Genomic DNA, 19,744 nt, shown 5'->3' with positions numbered 1-19,744 from the left:
AAACAATGTTGCTAACGCTTAATGTTGCACAGCTTCCAAACAAGAATTATTAAAAAACATAGCATAAAAGAAATAAATGCATAAGCAATCGGCCTGCCGTTATAAAGCAGCTGATTTTACACACAAATCCTTTTTCATAATTTATTAAAATGTGATAAATAGCAGTCTCAGTAATTTTACACAATTTTTATTTTAAAGCAGGCAACATTGTTACAAAGCGACAGTCATCTTGCATGCAAAATTTGACATTACACTTCGTTGTTGTAATTTGTTCGAGCATTGTTTTCAATTGTTAGCAATTATAGCAGATTTTAGCAAATTTGAGCAATATAGAAGTTTAATTTTGAAATTTTTAATCAAATCGTTTGCGGACAAACCCCAAACGAATTGAAATGGAAGTCGACGAGGAAGATTTCGAGGTACCAACTTCAAGTAGCAAAGGCGAAAAGAAGCGTTTTGATGTGAAGAAGGTAAGCACGTATATTTCATTCTCAAGTTTTACAGTTAACAAAAAATACACCTTTTTTAACTTTTAGTGGAATGCCGTCGCTTTATGGGCCTGGGGTATGCATAATACAATCAAATATACTTATTATTTGTGTGTAGTAATTTGCTTTATGACTACATAACCTTGAACTGAAGTCCTTATAAACACCTAATAATTACCAAAATTATTATAATAAAATTGTCGATTTTTTCTATTTCCAGATATTGTTGTAGACAATTGCGCTATTTGCCGCAACCATATAATGGATTTGTGTATAGAATGTCAGGCCAATCAGGCGTCTGCTACCAGTGAGGAATGTACTGTTGCATGGGGTGTCTGTAATCATGCTTTTCATTTTCATTGCATCTCACGTTGGTTAAAAACCCGGCAGGTGTGTCCATTAGACAATAGGGAATGGGAATTCCAGAAATATGGCCACTAAGCGGCGTTAATAATTTCGTCGCGATAACAGAGGGATCTTGCTCTTTTTTATTTCATCTTTAAACCCACAAAGGCGCTACTGAGATGGTCTACAAATAATTTATATCGTATTTGCTATTAAACTGCAGCATTCTTGGTTAAAAGCTAAATAATAATTTAGAATTAGTTTGTCAAAATGATTGCAAAATAAATGGATTTGATACCAAGTTATTAAAAAGGATTTATTATATTAAGTGTTGGTTAAAAATTCTCATCGCTCAGTCCGCAGTAACTGTCCTTTCTCGGGTCGCAACTGCAAAAAATTAAGTAAGTTTTTTCCGAGAACGTCGCTTAAGACTATTGAACAATAAATTGTACTCACTATAGTTTTTACAATAAGATATATGAAAGAATGCATTAAAGCAACAAGCAGCCTCAATGCCCTTGGATCCATCTACATGGGCAGGGACACACCACGTCCATTGCGCCTAGCAAGCTTCTGGAACTTCTTAGAATGCTGGACCTTTGTGACCATATGTGATATAAGAGGGTGTACATTCCCACGACAGTGGGGAATACATAACCCAAACGGATCCGGATTTTTTTTTCCGTTCAAGTACTGAGGAGAATGCACAATAGACAACATTAGCAAATAGCTTAAGTCCTTGTAATTTGTTTTATTTGACGAGATATCTTCAAGAATTTTTGCCTGGATTATTATCCAAACTACAATATCCCGATGTATATCAGAGTGTACCACTATAACATATAAATACCATAACATACAGACTGACCGATCCAAATTTAGTTCTAATATGGAAAATTTTTATTTGTGATGGTTATTATAGCTTCAGTGCAACCGAAATTAACGTTTGTTTTTGTTTTCTTTTATAGCATGCGCCAAATGCAAATACTTTATAATAAATTTATATATTTTTCGTACTTTTTATTTCTTTAATGTATACAAATATTTAATGAAACTTTATTTAATCCGTAAAAGTATCAGTAAATTAATTCTATTTGCATTAAAACTAAATGAGATGAATGCTTTAAAGTTTGTATGTATGCTTATTTAACTAAAGTGAAAAGTTAAACTATGAGAACAAAATAAACAAATCTAATATATTATCGCTATACATACGTAGATATTGGAAAACAACTTAAAACTGTAGATATTGGCAAAGCGTATATAATTAACTAAACATACTAAATATTTATGTTAAAACTAATATTTTTGTATTTCTTGTTTATGGAAATGCACATGCATTGGCATTTTAGGTTGAAAATAATTAATAAGGTTTTACTTTTCATTATATTTTGTTTATTTTTTAATTAATTATTAATTCTACAAATTGTTTGCAATTGGTCAATTGATTTCTTTTTTTAATGATTTTATCACTCTTTCTTTTTAATTTGTTGTTTAGTGCTTTGCATTAAGTGTTTTTCTTTAACTATTTTACATTCATTATATTATTGCGCTAATTTATAAGATTTTTTTACGTTTATTAGTTTTATATGAACCAGTTTTCATATAGTTAATTAATATTAATATAAAGAACACAATTGTTTTGTAATATTTACAAATCAGCTTAATGCAAAACTATCCGTTTTATGATTACACTTAAATTTATTCCATTTTTTCCTATTGTATGCTCTCTACACCACAGTTAGAGGATTTTTAGACTTTGGTATGCAAAACAAAGTTATAAAATTCATTATTTTTAAAACGAAAATGTTATTAAAGGGTACAAATTAGTTTGGAAGTTTATGCAGCTGAGCGCGAACTAACGGTATAATAGCCAATTTGACGTTTGATTGATTGTTATTGCATGACATTCAAGTTTCTAGCATTTGATTGGCAATTTGAATTAAACAAAAGTATCAGTAGTTCTTTATGAAATAACACAGCTTTAAGGAAAAAGGATTAAAAGAAAATATCGGTAATGATAAATTTCATTTCAATTGCGTCATTACGACAGGATATAAAGATATTTTGACAAATATTTTTCAATAATAAGTTAATAATTTATTGATATACACATTTCTTCATTATTTTTTTTTTCCTTAGAAACCCTATATCCTTATAATATATTACCAGCATTTCCTGCATTTATATTTTGAAATTTATTTCACTTTTTGAATTTTCTGTAGAATTTATTTTATGCATTCGATTTAAAATCATTTAGTAACATTTTAATCGGATTTTAGAACACTATTGGAGAAAATGTTTACATAGTTTGTTTTATTTACATATATGTCAAAGTTATGTTTAATAATTAATATACGCTACCTGGCAGCGCTGAGATACTAATTTATGTTCGACATAATGCTCGACTTTCATTTTTATTATTCTTTACATTTCATTCTACTATTCAATTTTATTCATTTATTTCATTAATTTCAACTTTCGGTCGCACAACCGACATTTATTAAGAATGCTTTAACTAATGTACTGAGTAATGAATTTTTCATTTATTTTTGTATTAGTCAACTTTCAACTTTTGTTTTTAAGTGCCATTTAATGGAAAGTTACAATTTTTGCGACTCCATTCGAGGCTCATATTTTATGCAGGCTTGTGTATTAATATGCTTATTTCTTTCTTATTTTTAATTTTTTTTTTGCAATTTAACTATACATGATTTGAATTCGATTGATTTCTATACGTAACTTCTTAACCATTGAATTATTATTTGTATTAGGACTTTCGCTATCAATATATTTTGTTGTAGTTTTTGTTATTCTACCGCTATTCTGTTTCGTGGTTTCAGTATTCAAATACATGCCATTATTATTATAAAGATTATCTGAGAAGCTATTAGCAATTGGTAAGTGGCCCTTTTGGTTCTTCTCGTTTGATCCATGTTTGTTACTGTTGTTGTTGCTTTGACCTATACACCCATGTTCATAGCTGTTAGATGGATTATTGTAGAATTTAAAGGGATTATTATCTACATAATCATTAACTTTAGCATTACTACTTAAAGTCAATTCATTTCTTTTACAATTATTTATAAGTTTTTCATCTGCAATATAAAAAGTAGAGAAAAGAAGAGAGAAAAAAAAAGAAAAACTGATCAACATCATTCATATCCATACAATACACCATTTCTATGAAGAAGTAAGAGTTACGATAAATTTCCAAAGAAAAAAATTAAATAAAGCTGGGCATTACAAAAAAAACTATTTTCCTATGAGTTTTCTATAAGAGCTTAGTTGCAATGATAAAAGTTCGAAACATTTAAATATTTTCGATTTAAGCACAGCACACACCAAAAATGTTTATTATGCATAATATAAAAGCATAAATTTAGCATATTATTGAATTAACTAGAACAAGAAGTTAAATTGAAAAAAAAAACACATAATTTTCACAAACCATTCCGTTTAAATATAGTGGATGTTTGAAATTAATTCAAAATTGTGAAATTATTTTTTGTCGAAATTTTGTGTAATTGATATTAAAAATTATTATATTTGATTGATTGCTCTGCGAAAAAACAACATGTGCAAATAAGTATGTAAATAATAAATCCAGACATTCGGTTGTGCACAAGCAGCTCTATCGAGAAAACGAACACCCGTTTTTGTTATGATCTATTTGGGAAGGTTACCGTTTAAAACTGGTTTTCTAATTTTCTACAAATAATATTTATTTTAACCACTTTCAATTTTAATTGAGAGGTTAGAAACCCACAGTTATAGCTTACGAAATTTTTCCCTGATTAAGACTTTTTTGTTATGCAATGTAATATTTACTTATGAAATTATGCATTTAATTGTTGATAATTATTCATTAATTTAATTCATTTTACTTAACCCGTAATAATCTAAACTAAACTATTACTTTACTTTGAACCTAACTGCAAAACATTTCGTACTATTCGTTAAGAAAAAAAATGTTGAATTTCAATTGTTGCTTAACCAGCGCTACCATACTCACAACACAACACAACACACACACACACACAGAAAATTATCTACTAAACACGATTTAATAGAATGCAACAACATGTGATTAAAATGCTGAAAACGAAACGCGCCTGGCGCCCGCAGCAACACTATCCAGCCAAGAACACAGCCACAAACGCAGCGACAGCACTACTGCCCTTTGCGAAACACAATGTACAACAATTGCCAACAATGAAGGTCAATTCATAAGGAGATCAGTCGTTTTCTTGACCATTAAGGTGGTGGCAACACCATTACCACCACCACCAACACCACCACTGAGCACACCGCCTAGCGCGTTTACGCTAGACACTGCTGTTGTTGTACCAATTGTCATCGTTGTTGTTGAGGTGGTTGTATACGCATTGAGAGCACGCAACGACGCACTGGCAACTGCTTTGTGTGACGCGCTCGTAGCAGTCGCAGTCATCGCTGTAGAGCCCATGGACAACGTGTGACCACTGGTTGTTAAATTGCGTGCAAAAGTGGGGGGCGGCAGTAAGGCACAGGAGCCGAAGGTATGTTTTGGCACGCTCGCCTGCGATAAAAACAAGGTTGGCGCCAGCGCAGCTGCTACGCCATTCAAGTTGCCGGCAATGCAGTTGTTGTTGCCGCTAGCTGCAGTTGCTGTCGCAGTCTTTGGCAAGCCAGTGATGCTGCCTGTTCCACCATGCGGATGTTGCATGTAAGCGCCAAAGTTATTGTGTGGTGTTGTAACGGTGGGTGTAACTGCGGAAGTCTGCGAGTGATGCTGTAGCAATGTAAAGGGTTTGTGTTGCAACATTGGCGGTGCCACCACAACAGTATTTGTTACAGACGGCGCAACAGTGGTGTGTACAAAATTTGCTGCTGAAGAAGCAACAATTTGCTCATGCTGGTCGTGTTTTCCACTCTGTGGCAACGATGTGGGCGCAGATGCTGTCGAGCAGGCCGACGCGAAGGTGGAATTCGAAGAACACAAGCTGGAATTAGAATTCGAATGCGATTGCGGCGAAATGGCTGGCTCGGTAGGTGCGTTGGATGATATTGAATGCGTTGAAGCGTTGGCCAACAACGATGCGTTTGCGCGTGTGCTAATGCTGGTGTCAGCACTCGCGTTAGTGCTGGTCGTTGGTGTGACAGCAACCGCCGAATGTGTTGTGTTGGTTGCATTCGAAGCAATTGTAGACTCGCTTATGTCGCCCGTTTCATTTTCACACTCGGCGCTGCTACCGCTGGTATTAAACGGAGTGCTATTTAGGCTAGCATTTGAACTAATCGCTGGAATGTCGATTGTGTGCGTCTCATTACCAAATATTAAACGTAGTCGCTTTTTTTGTGGCGTGTGCACCGCACAGCCGTTAGCATCGGTGGCTAGTGGGGGCAGCACAGCAGCTTGTGGACTGGACTGTGCGGCAGGTACACCCGCCGGGGGCGTGGTAGAAACTTCAACATTCATACTATGCGATAATTCATCAGCAGCTTTGTAGCGTTGATGCTGCCGATGACGACTACGGTGTCGATGGTGATGATGGTGCTCTTTGTTTGTTTTGTGACGCTTTTTACGCTTTAGCGGAATACTATCAAAGTCACCACCGTGTTCGGAAATACCTTCCATGCGTAAAATCTCATACTCCACCGGTTCGGCGGAATGAGATGAGGCACGACTGAATGAACCGTTAAAACTGCTACTCTCGTCGCTCAGGCTAGTCCCCGATTCAATAACTTCATCGAGTATTGGGGAACGCTTCATACGCAGCGTCAACTTCAAGCGCCGCTCCGGTGTCTTCAAGAGTGTTTCCATGGCCGTAACAGCAACAACAGGCGCGCAGTTTCTTTCGACTGCATCGTGTGTCGCAGCTTTGTCTTGCACATCGTTATCGCTACCGTTGCGATTATTAACGCCATGTACTTGTTGTTCCGTTAGCTGAGATAGACTCCGCTTACGCGTTGTTATAGTGCCATTTGTTGTTGGTATTGTACTGATATCGGTTTTAATAGCGATGCGTTGCTGATTTCGACGAGTTGCACGTTGTGCGTGTGTTTGCATAGAATCTTTCGCAAGACACGTCTCAACAGATTCTTGCCCTTGTGTCACTGACGCTTCTTCAAATGAATCTATTAAATTTTTTCGATAACTTGGACTAATACTTTTATTTCTATTGTGGGTGGTGTCTGTGGCATTCACTCCATTCTCACCGTCAGCATGGCAAAGTGCTGAGCTTGGGTCAAAGTTGGTAACTTCTTGCATAGTGGCTGTGTTAGCATAGTGTCTGCTAGCCGGCAACCTATCCGCAATTCCGCTAAAGAACTCATTTGAATCATTAGCACTACTACTACTACTACAATTACTACTTAAACTACTGCTATTATTAGAACTATTTTTACTGTTATAAATATTACGATTCGTATGGGCATCAGTGGCAGTTGATTTTAATTCCGTGCCAATGCTTGACGCGGTTATATCACTATTGTGTGCAGTCGACTGATGCTGGTGGTGATTGCGCAGTATACGCCCGCCGCTGTTGTTATGCAAAGTTGCAGCGGCGGCGGCGCGAGTCAGTCCATTGCGCAGGCGTATTGGTTTGTCATGTCGCTGGCGTTCGGTGCCTTTAGGCAGTCCGACCTTATCGTCTTCCACAACTATTGCTGTTCTGACAACATCAATTGCTGTGTCGGTGCGTTGTTGTTGTTCCATGTCATTATCAAATTCCTCGTCCATTTCATTTAAATCATTTGTATCCCTTTGAGCGCAGCATTCCTCCGTTTCCTCTACACATTCCGCTGCTGTAGCACGTGTTTGTCTGCTGCTACTGCTACGTGTAACATAGCCACTTGTTTTATTGATGTTCGAATTAGTTTTATGCACAACATTGCCAGCATTTTTTCGTATTGGCCGTCGTGCCACAGTAGTGGCTGCGCTCGACTTTGGTTCGGCCGCTGCGCTTGTTGCATTCGCTTTAGCCACGGCACCGGCGCTGACGTTACGGGACACAGCTGTTGCGGCACTTACGGAAAGTTCGTCCGCTGAACCAGAAGATATAGTGCTGCTGGTGCTGTTTACTCGTGCCGATTTGCGTAGCGATTCTCTCCCTACATTAAAACTGCTACCACCTACTTTACTACCTGATATGGCATCAGATGCAGAATGTTTGCAATTAATATCTTGCTGCAATACATGTTGATGAGAGTGATGCTGCTGATGATGGTGATGTCGTTGGTATGTGTTGGCCATGATCATTTCAGCATCGTATTTGGTCATACCTTTTTGTCGCAATTCCTTCATCGTTAACGGGGTCACTACCACAGTAGGTTGTTGTTTTTTCATTGTTTCTAAATTAGGGACTTCCATAGCAATACCGGCGTCACCTTCGGTCTTCTTGGCCATCTGAGCCCCTGCAGAGCTTTCAGTAGTTGTAGGTGCGTTCGTCGCACACGTGTTTGTATCAAGGTGTGTTGAATTTGTAGAGTTGGCACGGCTTTTAATACGATTTATACGATTGTCAGTTTCACGTAATCGATAACCGCCACTTGCAGATGGATCATGCGAGTTTATACCAATTACGCAAGCTCCACTCAAACCCATTGCTAAGGCACCAGCATCGCTGCCAGTGTGGCCGTTTATAACCTTACCGGCAAATGCGCCGGTTCCACGCCGCTCACAAGTTTCACACTCACAATAACAGTTGCCATCGCCGAAAAAGTCCTCCCCATAAAAACAGGTAATTTCTTCCCCAACTTCAATATCGCGTAACACTTTCACACATGCGGTATCGCGTCCAGTGGCAACAAATTTACAATTCGCCCGGCAGTCGTGATTTATATAAGCAGCAGGTCCCAGCCATAACTGGGCACAGTTTTTCCGACAGCTGTACATAACAGAAAAATCATTTTTGCCTGTATGCAATAAAGCTGCTTCTTCAGCTTCAGACAACTCTGCTATGCAACCCACCAAGCATTCGATTTTATCATTCTTTGACCAACGTTTTGTCGAACTGATTTTGGCACCCTTCTGACCTTCGAGTGAGTAACGATAACATGCCTCAATTACAAAACCACTGTCCTTATCAAACACACGTAAATAACGAATTATCTGAAAATATCATATGGGTAAACATTAATAAAAAAATATGTTCATTATGAAGTTGTATTGAACATATATTTTTAGCACAGAATAAAAAATCTTACATGATCGTGTAGTCGCTTGAAACTTATTTTGTTTTTACTTTTAAAACTTCTTGGTATCCAAGGGCCATTAAATATCTTTTTTACCGCCACATCATAATTTTGTGTTGCAATAAAATCATCCACTACAGCCTTTAACTGAGCACTGTCCACTTTGAGTGGACGATATCGAATGTTCATTTTATGCGTCTGAAAACCCAAATGCGGGTCCAAAATCAGTGAAGTTGCTAGGTCATCATTTTCGGAAAGTTCTTTTGGTGTCATCCCCGTCGACTGTGAAAGTCGACTGACACTATTACTAGCAGCTCCATTTGTGCCGCCAGTCGTACTGCCTAAATGATAGCCGTTTGTATATACATTGTATGTACTCTGATGTTGGGCATGACCATTTGAACTGCTATGGGCATTACTTCCGCCATTATTATGTGAAGACATCGAATTTGTTTTGCCACTATTATTATGATGACCTGTGTTATGAGCTGAATGATGATAACTAGACGTACTATTATTTGAGGTGGAGGAGACTGCGTTGGACGAAGAATTTCCGCTTTTGCTATTGCTGCCAGTATCACCACCACCACGCCGCTGATGATTCGAACCAACAACCATTGTTGTCACTCTTCCTGTCACTGCCGCTGATGCTTAGGCACCTGCTTAACAGTTAACAGTCACTGTAATGAAAAATACAATAATTAAATTATAAGTATGTCAAAACATAACAATGTATAACAATTATCAATTTAAAAGTGGTTGGCAATCATTGTTTTGCTTCCCCTGAACTGTTAAGGTGAAACTAAATAAGGCTTATTTAGTAGGTATTTTGGAAAGTTGTGTAAAATGTTACAAGACGTACAATATTCTAACTATGCTATGCTATTGCACAAGAGTTATTTTAAACTGGAAATACAATTGATTTTTCCAAATTATAAAACAAAAAAACCGACTGTCATACAAAACCAAAATGACTGGTAGAGTTGTCGCTGTCTCCAAAATATATTTAATATGTATACAAAGTCGGTATTCCTTTGGCATTCAATATTTGCAAGCAATATATCCGCAATCTGGCGTTTCACAAAACATTGGGTAGGTCAAAACTTTTCATTCCCATCCTTTATTTTTTAAATAGCAATCACTGTCAATTAATTTTTCATTCACCAAATTAAAGCATTAACATGCCTGTTTTGATCTTGTCACAGAAAAGTCAGCGGTAGCTATAATTGAACGCACTCGATAAAAAGGGCTAAACTTTCGCATTCGTATTCAGCTTTAAGTGAGAGCGAAACGACTGTTTAGTAGTGGAGCACGCTGTGTCGTGATACTTGCGCAGCCCTGTCGCGAAATCGCATCAGCTGTCGAAGCCGACCAATGCCACTATTGCAGGAACATGATTTTCCGTCGTTTAAAAAGTACAAAAACACAGAAAATTCAATCAAAAGTCATTCACTACATTGTTTGAACCCATAAATATGGTTTAGTTTTACAAGAACACAGCAAATAAATTTAATTAGATCACTTAATATCGAATGGTTTTCTGCCGAAATGGTACCCGTTCAATACACCTCAATTAACAATCACAATATGTGTACTTCTGAAGACAAAGGGAATAATCACATTACAAAGTCTACACTTTTCTATCCACGTTGGTGCAAACGAGATAACACTATACTGATGAGGCATAACTGGAAAAAATTACCAGCCAGCGTCAACAGCAAAATTGAGAAAATGCAAGAAAAAAAAACCGTCCGTCCTCAAGAACGAAAAAAATTTTACTTGTATAAATACATTTTTGCAATTATTTACCAGATTAAAAGCCGCTATGAAAACAACTCCCATAGATCTGTAAATTGTTAAAAGATATCTTCAGCTGCTTTCGATTTACAAACAATTTACAGCCGATTATTTTTCAACCTAAACTTCCTTTTGTTCAACTTTTCTGACTGCTGTCTTGCTGTCTAGCCGTCTGTGCTGGCGAGAAACTCCGAGCGAGCTCTCACGCACAAAACACAGAAGTTTCAACTTCTTTGTTTTCGCTTCCCTCACGCCATTACACCCTCTATAAAATCGTTTTCTTTTTCTTAATCACTTTAATCTATTAGTAGAGATAAGCTCAAATATTGCTGCGTAAAAATAATAAAAATATATAGAATCCTGAATTCACGTTCACTTCACAACGAATAAAAAAGAAACAGAAACCACAAAAATTCTTAGCAGCGTCTTCGACTTCGTTGTAGTTGTCCTCGTTCGTCGTCGCGATAATAAACTCGTACCGAAACCACCAAAAATCGTCTGCCATAAGCAATTATGGCATGAACACACGGACAATAATATATTGCTCCATTATAAAGCATTTTATCGAATTTTACAAAGCTTTTACAATATTACAAGCATTATCTATAAGCATTTAATTTATCTATAATTTATCTATAATTATCCTACAGGTTATGCATAATATTTTCTTTAGGAATCTGGTTATTACACATTATTATTCTTTTGTGTTGCACGAATTCATGTAATCTAGCAACACAGAAGAGTAATTCAAAATTGAAAATATCAATTCATCAAATATACATATATTTTTTCTGATCGCTTATTTTTTAAATCCTTGGAATATGTCGGATATAATGGAATTATCTGACGATATCCGTGATATATTTTGTAAATATAAGGAGAAGCAAAAGGCAGATCTTTTTCGAACGCTTAATGACGTAAAATGTTGTGAATGCGGTCATCAATCACGTATGCGGAATGTTCAAAATAAAGTATCCATGTGAATTACAAGATTTAATTATTCGCGGTGCTCTCCTGACATTATGCCAATATCTTTTCAGCTATCGGAAAATGACAATTTTTTATCAATTGATTTTGTCCATTTTAACCGTATTGCTTTTGATGGCCTTTTACGCATTGTGGGCTGCCAGACGTTATAACCATGTACGGCTCTTTGGAACTGGCGCTTGTGCCTCCACTTTTTTGTGGACATATGACGACTGCACTGTGGCTCATTAGATTATTATGTTGCTTTACTGGATACAAAAAACAAAATGTATTTCTAAACTGCCAGAATATGAAATGTGTTACATTCCATTGTGTAACAAAAAAAAATTAGTTTCTTGCCTGACAAAACCTTTGTTCGTGAGTCCGAATTCCATCTTAATATAATAACAAAAAATTTAAAACAAAAAATTCATTTTTTTTATTTACATCTTCATTTGAATCGAGGTGACAGCAGCAGAACAAAAGTGAAAAGTAAAAGAGTTTAACGAATGAAACCTGAGTTGTAGAGTTGACGAATGTAATAGATTTATTATGTGACTTTACCGTATCATTCAAATTGTTCACACGAATAACCTAAAGTTTCAATGAACATACAAATAGTTTAAATAAAAATCTATTAATAAAAAAAAGAGATTGCGAATTATATCACTCAATGAAAACTAAAAAAAAAAAATGTATTCGTTAGAAAGAAAATATTTTTATCTATCTGAAAAAATTGTGAGAAACAACAAAATATTTTTCCCGGCGAATATTTGCAATTTTCTGGCAACTCTAAAATAATATTGTGAATACAACCCTGAAATATGTACTTATATTTGCGCCTTTGTCATTTGTCATTCGTGAATTTATTTTGAGCAGTGCAAGAAGGTCCCAAAAAATTCATTTGTTAGGTTTACAGGACTGTTGCAATCGTTTAAAACCAAATATTTGGAATATATTGAAGCAATTATATTGCGTTTTGTCGTGAATACAAGATCTGAAAGTTTTGATAAATTGTAAAGAAAAGGTACGTTTCGGTGACGGTAAAAACATAGAGAGCCCTAGAGCAATCAAAGTTTTCTAAATATACCATAAACATTTGTGCATGTGTGTATACATATATTATTCGATTTATTCTTAATTTCAGAAATAGAATATCAAGATGCCTATTACCTTGCAATCATCAGACAACGAAAACTTCGAAACTGACGTGCAAATCGCAAAATGCTCAGGTACCATAAAAACAATGTTGGAGGATTGCGGCATGGATGATAGCGAAAACGCTACTGTTCCATTACCTAATGTTAATTCTGCCATACTGCGTAAAGTACTTACATGGGCTACGTATCACAAAGACGATCCACAACCAACCGAAGATGATGAGAACAAAGAAAAACGTACCGATGATATTTCCTCCTGGGATGCAGATTTTTTGAAAGTTGATCAGGGCACACTCTTTGAACTAATTTTAGCCGCTAATTACTTGGATATTAAAGGATTGCTGGATGTAACTTGTAAAACTGTGGCAAATATGATTAAAGGTAAAACACCCGAAGAGATCCGGAAAACTTTCAATATCAAAAACGATTTCACGCCAGCAGAAGAGGAACAAGTGCGTAAAGAGAACGAGTGGTGTGAGGAAAAATAAAGTAGTATATTCAAAACACAATAGCCCTTATATTAACTAATGTATAAAAAAAATATTACTATAAAGGAGAGATCAGTATAAAATTTTAATCAAAATTGTATGGCTTGAATTGTCACTGCTGAGATTCCTTTAAAATCTCTTAACATATTTAAACAATATTTCGCAATAAATGTAATTGATTTTCCCCAAAAACCATACGAAGTTTTGTAATTATGGTATAATTTTGATTGTGTATTCAATATTTATTTACAATTTTATATTTTTTTAAAGCTAGCTAAGAAAAAAGTTAAGAATATGTATTTCTTTGGTTGATTGTTTTAGTTTCTACTATTAAAATATATATACATACATATATTGCTTGTAAGAGTGCTTTCGGAATAGACCGCGATTTGATACCTGACACAAACAGTCAACCGGGATCATTCTTCAAAATTGTTTTTGGGGAAATTTTCTGTCAGTACAACAACAATTAAATTGTTTATATTCTACGAAGTACTCGATATCCCGAATTTGGTACCTGACGCAAACAGTTAACTCGCAACAGTTAACTACAACAACAACAAAAGGCCTTATTTTCTATTTCTACGAAATACACAATTTCGTATACCATCAAATTTATTGTTACGTTCGCACCGAAACCACAATTATGTAAGTACATATGTATAAAGCAAGTTGAAAGACTTCCCTAAGATTAAAAATATTCGGTAAAGTTTTGGGAGAAGTTGCTATTGTAAATTTTTACCTAATTTTTTACTATAAATTATTGTGATATACAAACAAACATACATAGAAGTTGGTACGGTGGCGATTTATGTTGAAGGCATTTAAGAGAATAAAAAGGCTGGAGTGATTCTACATTCGATTTAACAACGACCTCTTCATAATTTTTTAGAAGAACTTCTATTTTTTTTTTTTTAGAAAAGTTTGTCACGAAATTTGTAAAGTCGATTTAGTAATAGGGAGTTGGTGAAGGTGTTAATGGCTCCGCTGTGAATGACGGTCAGTGCATGTCTGAATTCAGTCCAGCCGACGATATCAGTGCTATGTAGATAATGACCAGCCGGCCGGTTACTTTTCCCTAGGTTTTGTCGGCTAGCGGCTTGATACTTGGCAATAATCGCGCTCCTTTGTGGAGTGAAGGAGGCTGACAAGTGTGCGGGCTATACTCCTTCGCCTAGTTAATATGTTGTTGTTGTTTTAACGGTTATCAATCTTCTTTAGGATGGTAAGGGTTAACCATGTTATCGTCGATGTGATCTAGCGGGAGGGCCAGGAATCGTGCTGTTTCGACGAGGTCAGACCAAAGGAAAAGGGGTGTTAGATAAGTAGGGTTGGCAGGGCATGCAAAGAAGTGGCCAGTGTCAGGCGGAAACTCATTGCATGCAGACATATATTGGATATATCGGCGTCTATTCTGGACAAGTAGGGTTTAACCTACTACGATATCCAGAACGAAGTTGCGCTAGGGTCACTCGCGTTTCTTGCGGCAACTAGAGCTCTTCGTCTGCAATAGGTGGTGGTTTGACTCCTACGCCATTCACTGGGAGGGAGTCGGTGAAGGTGTTGATAACTCCATTGTGAATGGCGGTCACTACCTGTCGGTAGTTAGTTGCGTTCGAAGTCCGGTCGGTGTACTGTACGATGTCGCCGACGTAGTCAAGAAAAGACCTCTTGATGCTCCTAGAAGGCGGATCCGCACCAAGCAGGTGGCTGCAAGGGTGATTTCTACGAAAACATCCCAGCAGGAACTGCTTGGAGAGAGTTCATTATGCTCCTTAACTGGGAGCATAAGCGTCTCACTATGTAAGTGTTCGATGGTAGACATCAAGAGGCATCCCGTCGTGGTCCGGAGTGCAGTGTTCTGGCAGGTCTGGAGTTTCCTTATCTGCGTACCACTGGATCCAAAAATGGTCGCTGTGGATTTGGTGGGGCAAGTGTGAGGTTCCTTGCAGTGAGGAAACGAGAAAGGTCGGAGAGGTAGTTGTTTACTTTTGAACACATGCCATCGAGGTTATGGAAAACCCCTCAGGTGGCTGTGGGAGTTTCGAGATGTAGAAGTTAAACAGTAACGGGAAAAGGAAACCCCCCTGCGGAACCCCCTGTTTAATTTTTCTCAGTTTAGATGTTTCACCTCGAAATAGTACGGATGATTGTCGACCGCTCAGGTAGTTCTTGGTCCATCTCTTCAGTCCTGAAGGAAGCGTAGTTTTCTCTATGTCTTGTAGTAGCGTTGTGTGGTTGACTATGTCAAAAGCTTTTGACAAGTCCAACGCTACGAGGATCGTTCTCTCACAGGGTGGTTTCTGGTTGAGGTCACGAACTATCTGAGCGTTTATGACGCTAAGTGCTGTGGTGGTGCTGTGCATTTTTCGGAATCAATGCTGGTGGCTGGCTAGGCTCAAGTGGCGAGTGAAGGTCGGGAGTAGCGAGGCCTCAAGTGTTTCACTACTGGGGAGAGGAGACTTCTCGGACGATAGGACTCCCCTTTGTTGGCGGGTTTCCCAGGTTTCAGTAGTGGGACCACTCTTTCGGCTTTCCACACAACGGGTATTTGAAGAGTGGTCAGCGACAGGTTGAGGACTTTTGTAAGATAGTTTACTCCCATCGAGCCTTAGATGGTTTAGCATAAGCATGTTGATTCCATAAGGGCCAATGGATTTAGATGATTTCGATTTGTTGTTGGCATTCTGAACCTCCTCATCGGTGAAAGTAAGTGGCGCGCAGTCGTTTGGCATTTTGCGCAGCCATCGGTTAACACATCGTTTGGTTTTGTCTATCGAAGGGTGCAGTGTAAATTGAAATATTCCAACTATTCCTAAAGTTACTAGAAAACTTCACATCATATCAGACACTATAGCTATTATATGTACATACACATAGACTTGTTTGTATTTCCCAATATATGTAAGTATATCAAACGCATATTATCATTAAGAGTAATAATTCCACTTTATTTATCTCATTACCGATTGTATAAATTCTCACAAGTGTACATTTTTCGAACGTAAATTAAAATATTTCGCTATTTCCGGTGCTGATTTGTCACTGATGCCTCTAGCCACTTTAGTTATAGCCCTATTGACGAGTTCCTTTTGATGCAAGTCATCTGCAGCGCTAATTATTTGGAATAATGTTTCATTATCGACATCTAAGAATTGATCTTTCCATGCTTCCATGTTGTTATTGTCCAAATCATAAGAGGCATCCTCACATTTTTCGGCCCATATGATAATGCGACGCAAAATGTTTGATGTGATTTTATTTAATGAGATGCAACCTTCTTGGTCCGACACCTTTTTCGCTTCTTGAACTACCTGCGATTTCTCAAATAATGAGTCACGGGTGCCGAGCACTTCCCCATCCTTGGTACGAATTCTCAAATCATTTAGTGCCATGAAATATGGTAGCGAATATACTATTGTATGTAGGTATGTATGTATGTATGTACTTAAATACGTTGTAAATGCTACGTTGCCATAGCTGGACTGAGCTCAAATAGTATTTTGTTGTTAACTATAAAGTGACAGAGTGTTCAGTTTGTAGAAGTAATGTACGTTTGTTTGTATGAATGTATGTACGTAAATAGTTATTAAATAACGTTTAATTGGCGCCTTACCCTCTACAAATGTACTATACACTGTTTATATTAACTACTTAATATTATATTGCATAAATTTTTTATGTACGTTATGCCTTTGAAGCTTGCTGTTAGACGAAGACAGCAACTGTCGTCATCTAATTGACTTCCTGTGAAATTAGAAATGTGAAATTGTGTAAAAGTCTGTGATTTGGATTACAACAAAAACTGATACTACATATGCATATTATGACACCGCTTACGGTAAGAACCTGTCCGATACTGGTTCGGTAAAACACTAAGTTGATCTCGCTTCATTCAACCTCTCTCTTACACGCTCACCTGCATTAAAACATTGTCAACTCATCACTCCTGCTTCTAACGCGTAAAACACTTTTCTCACACAACTTAGTTTAATTTAACTGTTGCAATAACAACAACCGTTAATTTTCTATATAAGTGCCTGTTATGCGCTTCACACACCTTTCATTAAGAAAATTTGTAATATAACTAGCAAAATAAAATTTACAGGTCTCAATTTACTGAAACTGTTCTCACGAATTCAATCAAGATACGAAGTCACATTGGTATAAAAAACGGCACTTGAGGTACCACATCTATAGCCAAATGCTACAATAGCCGTTACACTGCCATTGCATATCAACGGACCACCCGAATCACCATGGCATCCATTTTGTTCAAAATCATCCTCATCGGCAGCACACATCATGCCAAAATAAAACCGAGAGGTTCTCTCTATACAGAATTCAGTTGGCATTATATAGACATCGGCGTGTAATATTAAATCTGGTACTGGACCCATCTAGAATAATTTTAACAGTTGAAGTACTCATTTATTGTATTATAATAGCTTTTACTCACGGTAAAAATTCGACCCCAGCCAAGCACGGTGCATTTTGTATGAGGAGGCAATATGTTGGTTTGCAGACTAATCCTCTGTGCTGAAAACCCGTCTTCATATATATTTTTTAGCAACAATAACAAAGCAATATCATTTCGATTAGTCTCAGGGTCGTAGTAGGGGTGTCTAAGAACTCTATCAACTTTTAAGGCTTGGGTTTTTTCAGTAACAGCGCCTCGGAGTTCCAGCTACGACCAATAAATCAGACGGTCTCAATTCTATTCGGCTATCGCTGAATTTATAGAAGTGCTTATATACTCATTAAGATCTTTTTTACAAAAACGTCAAATTACCCCCTACAAACGCAATATGCTGCGGTCAGAATAACTTTGGGTGAGATTATGGAGCCACCACAATTGTGATCATCACCAAAAAACCTTTTGTATTTTTTTCGTCGTATGGAGACAACATATTTTGCCAAATTATCTATCTTAGGACGATAACCGCCGGTAATCAAAAATCTATATTTTTCTTTAGCATCTTCCATTATCATCTTTCTATTGTTTTTGCACAAAGATATGTTTCCAAACGTAAAATGTTGAACAAAATTATTGACACTAGAATATTTTTCATAGAACACATTTTCAATTTCTTATAAACAGGATTCAATACCAATTATAATAATAATTTCATGATTGATGTGAGACTAAACAAATGAAATCGATATGTATTCCAAAGTGAAAAGGTGAAAAAGTCTAAGTTCGGTTGAAGATAGTTTGTATGTACATACATACATACTATGTATGTAAATAATAAATATTTTAACCTCGGATGTTCTTCAGATACTATGGCCGTTTGCCTCCTCGATGGTGTCCCTTTGTCGTTGGTGGGACGCTTAATCGCTTGGTCATCACCATTACTCAAGGGCTCTGTCGCCGGATGTTCCTGCCATTTTCGGCGAATATACACGGGAAGACTATTGTCCCTCCGCCAAAAGCTTCCGAAAGAAGAAGTGTTTGTTACCAAAATTGGTTTTGTTTTTGTCACTTCACCGTGCTATTGGGTTTTCACAGTTTTTGACTAAAATCGTTAGTGCCTTTCTTTAAGGCTCGAAGGACCATGATTAAAAGTATACAAAATTTATGTTTAATAAAAACAAATTTTGTTTGTATTTTCACAATTGTATCAAAGAGATTACAACTTTCACCATTATAAATGTTATACAATTTAATTTTAATAAGATAGGTGTCACGGGGCGGCGAGAACCCTATTCCGACTTGCTGGAGCTGGCGATCGAGCTTTTACGGATGGAAGTCGAAAAGTATAATCGAGGTTGAGTAGAGGTGTTGACGCGGCGCAGTGTCTCAGCGAATGTTGTTGATGATCGAATTGTTGACGTGTTGATAGGCGAACGGCAGTTAACGAATTGAAGCATCTGCTCAGGGGACCATCCTTTATGCTGAGTGGGTTGATGTAGTGTGGTGTGTTTGGTGTTGTATTGTAGTGGCATCCTGTGGTGAATTGCGTTGTTTTATTAGGATGGGACAGTTTTACCGGGTAGAAGGGGTGGATGCGTAACTCATTTAAACAAGAAGATAGTTCTTCTCTACCTGGTTTAGTCTCAAGGGGCCGCTTAACATAAAATAAATAGCAAGCACGACACAGAACATCACGAGCAGACATACTCATAGAAGAGATGCGGAAAGCGTCTCATTTTCCATATCTTCAAATCAAAGAGATGAGAAGAGAGGAGACATCGACTAGACAACATGAGATGTCAACAGCTCCGAAGCAACATACACAGGCCTGCCCGAAGGCACAGCTATACTGAGGCTATAAAAGTTGTCAGGGTAGCAATGCTTCCTTACAGGTTTCTGCCTCCG

At 37.1% G+C, this 19,744-nt stretch overlaps 4 protein-coding genes and 1 pseudogene across 7 annotated transcripts; 2 read left to right on the top strand and 3 right to left on the bottom strand.

Annotated features, from left to right (window-relative positions):
- The first annotated feature begins 220 nt into the window (after positions 1-220).
- LOC105233202 (RING-box protein 1A) lies at positions 221-1,148 on the top strand. The gene is made up of 3 exons (XM_011215197.4): positions 221-470; positions 537-564; positions 709-1,148. The coding sequence occupies exons 1-3, from the start codon at positions 393-395 to the stop codon at positions 927-929; spliced, it is 327 nt and encodes a 108-aa protein (XP_011213499.1). The 5' UTR covers positions 221-392; the 3' UTR covers positions 930-1,148.
- Positions 1,149-3,505: 2,357 nt separating this feature from the next.
- Positions 3,506-11,300, bottom strand: LOC105233203 (histone-lysine N-methyltransferase Suv4-20). Of its 4 annotated transcripts, none has more exons than XM_011215198.4 (3): positions 10,821-11,300; positions 9,024-9,691; positions 3,506-8,928 (listed from the first exon to the last, which is right to left on the bottom strand). In XM_011215198.4, the coding sequence occupies exons 2-3, from the start codon at positions 9,627-9,629 to the stop codon at positions 5,056-5,058; spliced, it is 4,479 nt and encodes a 1,492-aa protein (XP_011213500.2). In that variant the 5' UTR covers positions 9,630-9,691; positions 10,821-11,300; the 3' UTR covers positions 3,506-5,055. The 4 variants fall into 4 exon arrangements, with proteins under 4 accessions (XP_011213500.2, XP_011213502.2, XP_029409227.2 ...); XM_011215200.4 differs by lacking the exon at positions 10,821-11,300 and adding an exon at positions 9,973-10,797 and having other exon boundaries at positions 4,257-8,928; XM_029553367.2 differs by lacking the exon at positions 10,821-11,300 and adding an exon at positions 10,197-10,797 and having other exon boundaries at positions 4,257-8,928.
- A 1,307-nt stretch (positions 11,301-12,607) lies between these two features.
- LOC105233204 (S-phase kinase-associated protein 1) lies at positions 12,608-13,614 on the top strand. Its single transcript, XM_011215204.4, has 2 exons — positions 12,608-12,801; positions 12,922-13,614. The coding sequence occupies exon 2, from the start codon at positions 12,937-12,939 to the stop codon at positions 13,420-13,422; it is 486 nt and encodes a 161-aa protein (XP_011213506.1). The 5' UTR covers positions 12,608-12,801; positions 12,922-12,936; the 3' UTR covers positions 13,423-13,614.
- Positions 13,615-16,352: 2,738 nt separating this feature from the next.
- On the bottom strand, positions 16,353-16,909 carry LOC125778325 (uncharacterized). The gene has a single exon (XM_049455339.1). It carries the CDS (start codon positions 16,815-16,817, stop codon positions 16,404-16,406), a length of 414 nt encoding a protein of 137 aa, XP_049311296.1. The 5' UTR covers positions 16,818-16,909; the 3' UTR covers positions 16,353-16,403.
- A 129-nt stretch (positions 16,910-17,038) lies between these two features.
- Positions 17,039-18,557, bottom strand: LOC105225010 (duodenase-1-like; annotated as a pseudogene).
- Positions 18,558-19,744: the final 1,187 nt, after the last annotated feature.

This window comes from Bactrocera dorsalis, chromosome 4 (genome assembly GCF_023373825.1).
Source record: "Bactrocera dorsalis isolate Fly_Bdor chromosome 4, ASM2337382v1, whole genome shotgun sequence".
NCBI lineage: Eukaryota > Metazoa > Arthropoda > Insecta > Diptera > Tephritidae > Bactrocera > Bactrocera dorsalis.
Note: the sequence above shows the minus strand (reverse complement) of the source record. Positions and strands in the feature narration are given on the sequence as shown.

Excerpts from the sequence above, each read along its gene's own strand:
- LOC105233203 (XM_011215198.4), bottom strand. The coding sequence starts at position 9,629 with ATGGTTGTTGGTTCGAATCATCAGCGGCGTGGTGGTGGTGATACTGGC. Across the intron at positions 8,929-9,023 it reads TCAAGCGACTACACGATCAT|ATAATTCGTTATTTACGTGT; the intron begins GTAAGATTTTTT and ends TGATATTTTCAG.
- LOC125778325 (XM_049455339.1), bottom strand. The coding sequence starts at position 16,817 with ATGGCACTAAATGATTTGAGAATTCGTACCAAGGATGGGGAAGTGCTC.
- LOC105233202 (XM_011215197.4), top strand. The coding sequence starts at position 393 with ATGGAAGTCGACGAGGAAGATTTCGAGGTACCAACTTCAAGTAGCAAA. Across the intron at positions 471-536 it reads AGCGTTTTGATGTGAAGAAG|TGGAATGCCGTCGCTTTATG; the intron begins GTAAGCACGTAT and ends TTTAACTTTTAG. Across the intron at positions 565-708 it reads CGTCGCTTTATGGGCCTGGG|ATATTGTTGTAGACAATTGC; the intron begins GTATGCATAATA and ends TTCTATTTCCAG.
- LOC105233204 (XM_011215204.4), top strand. The coding sequence starts at position 12,937 with ATGCCTATTACCTTGCAATCATCAGACAACGAAAACTTCGAAACTGAC.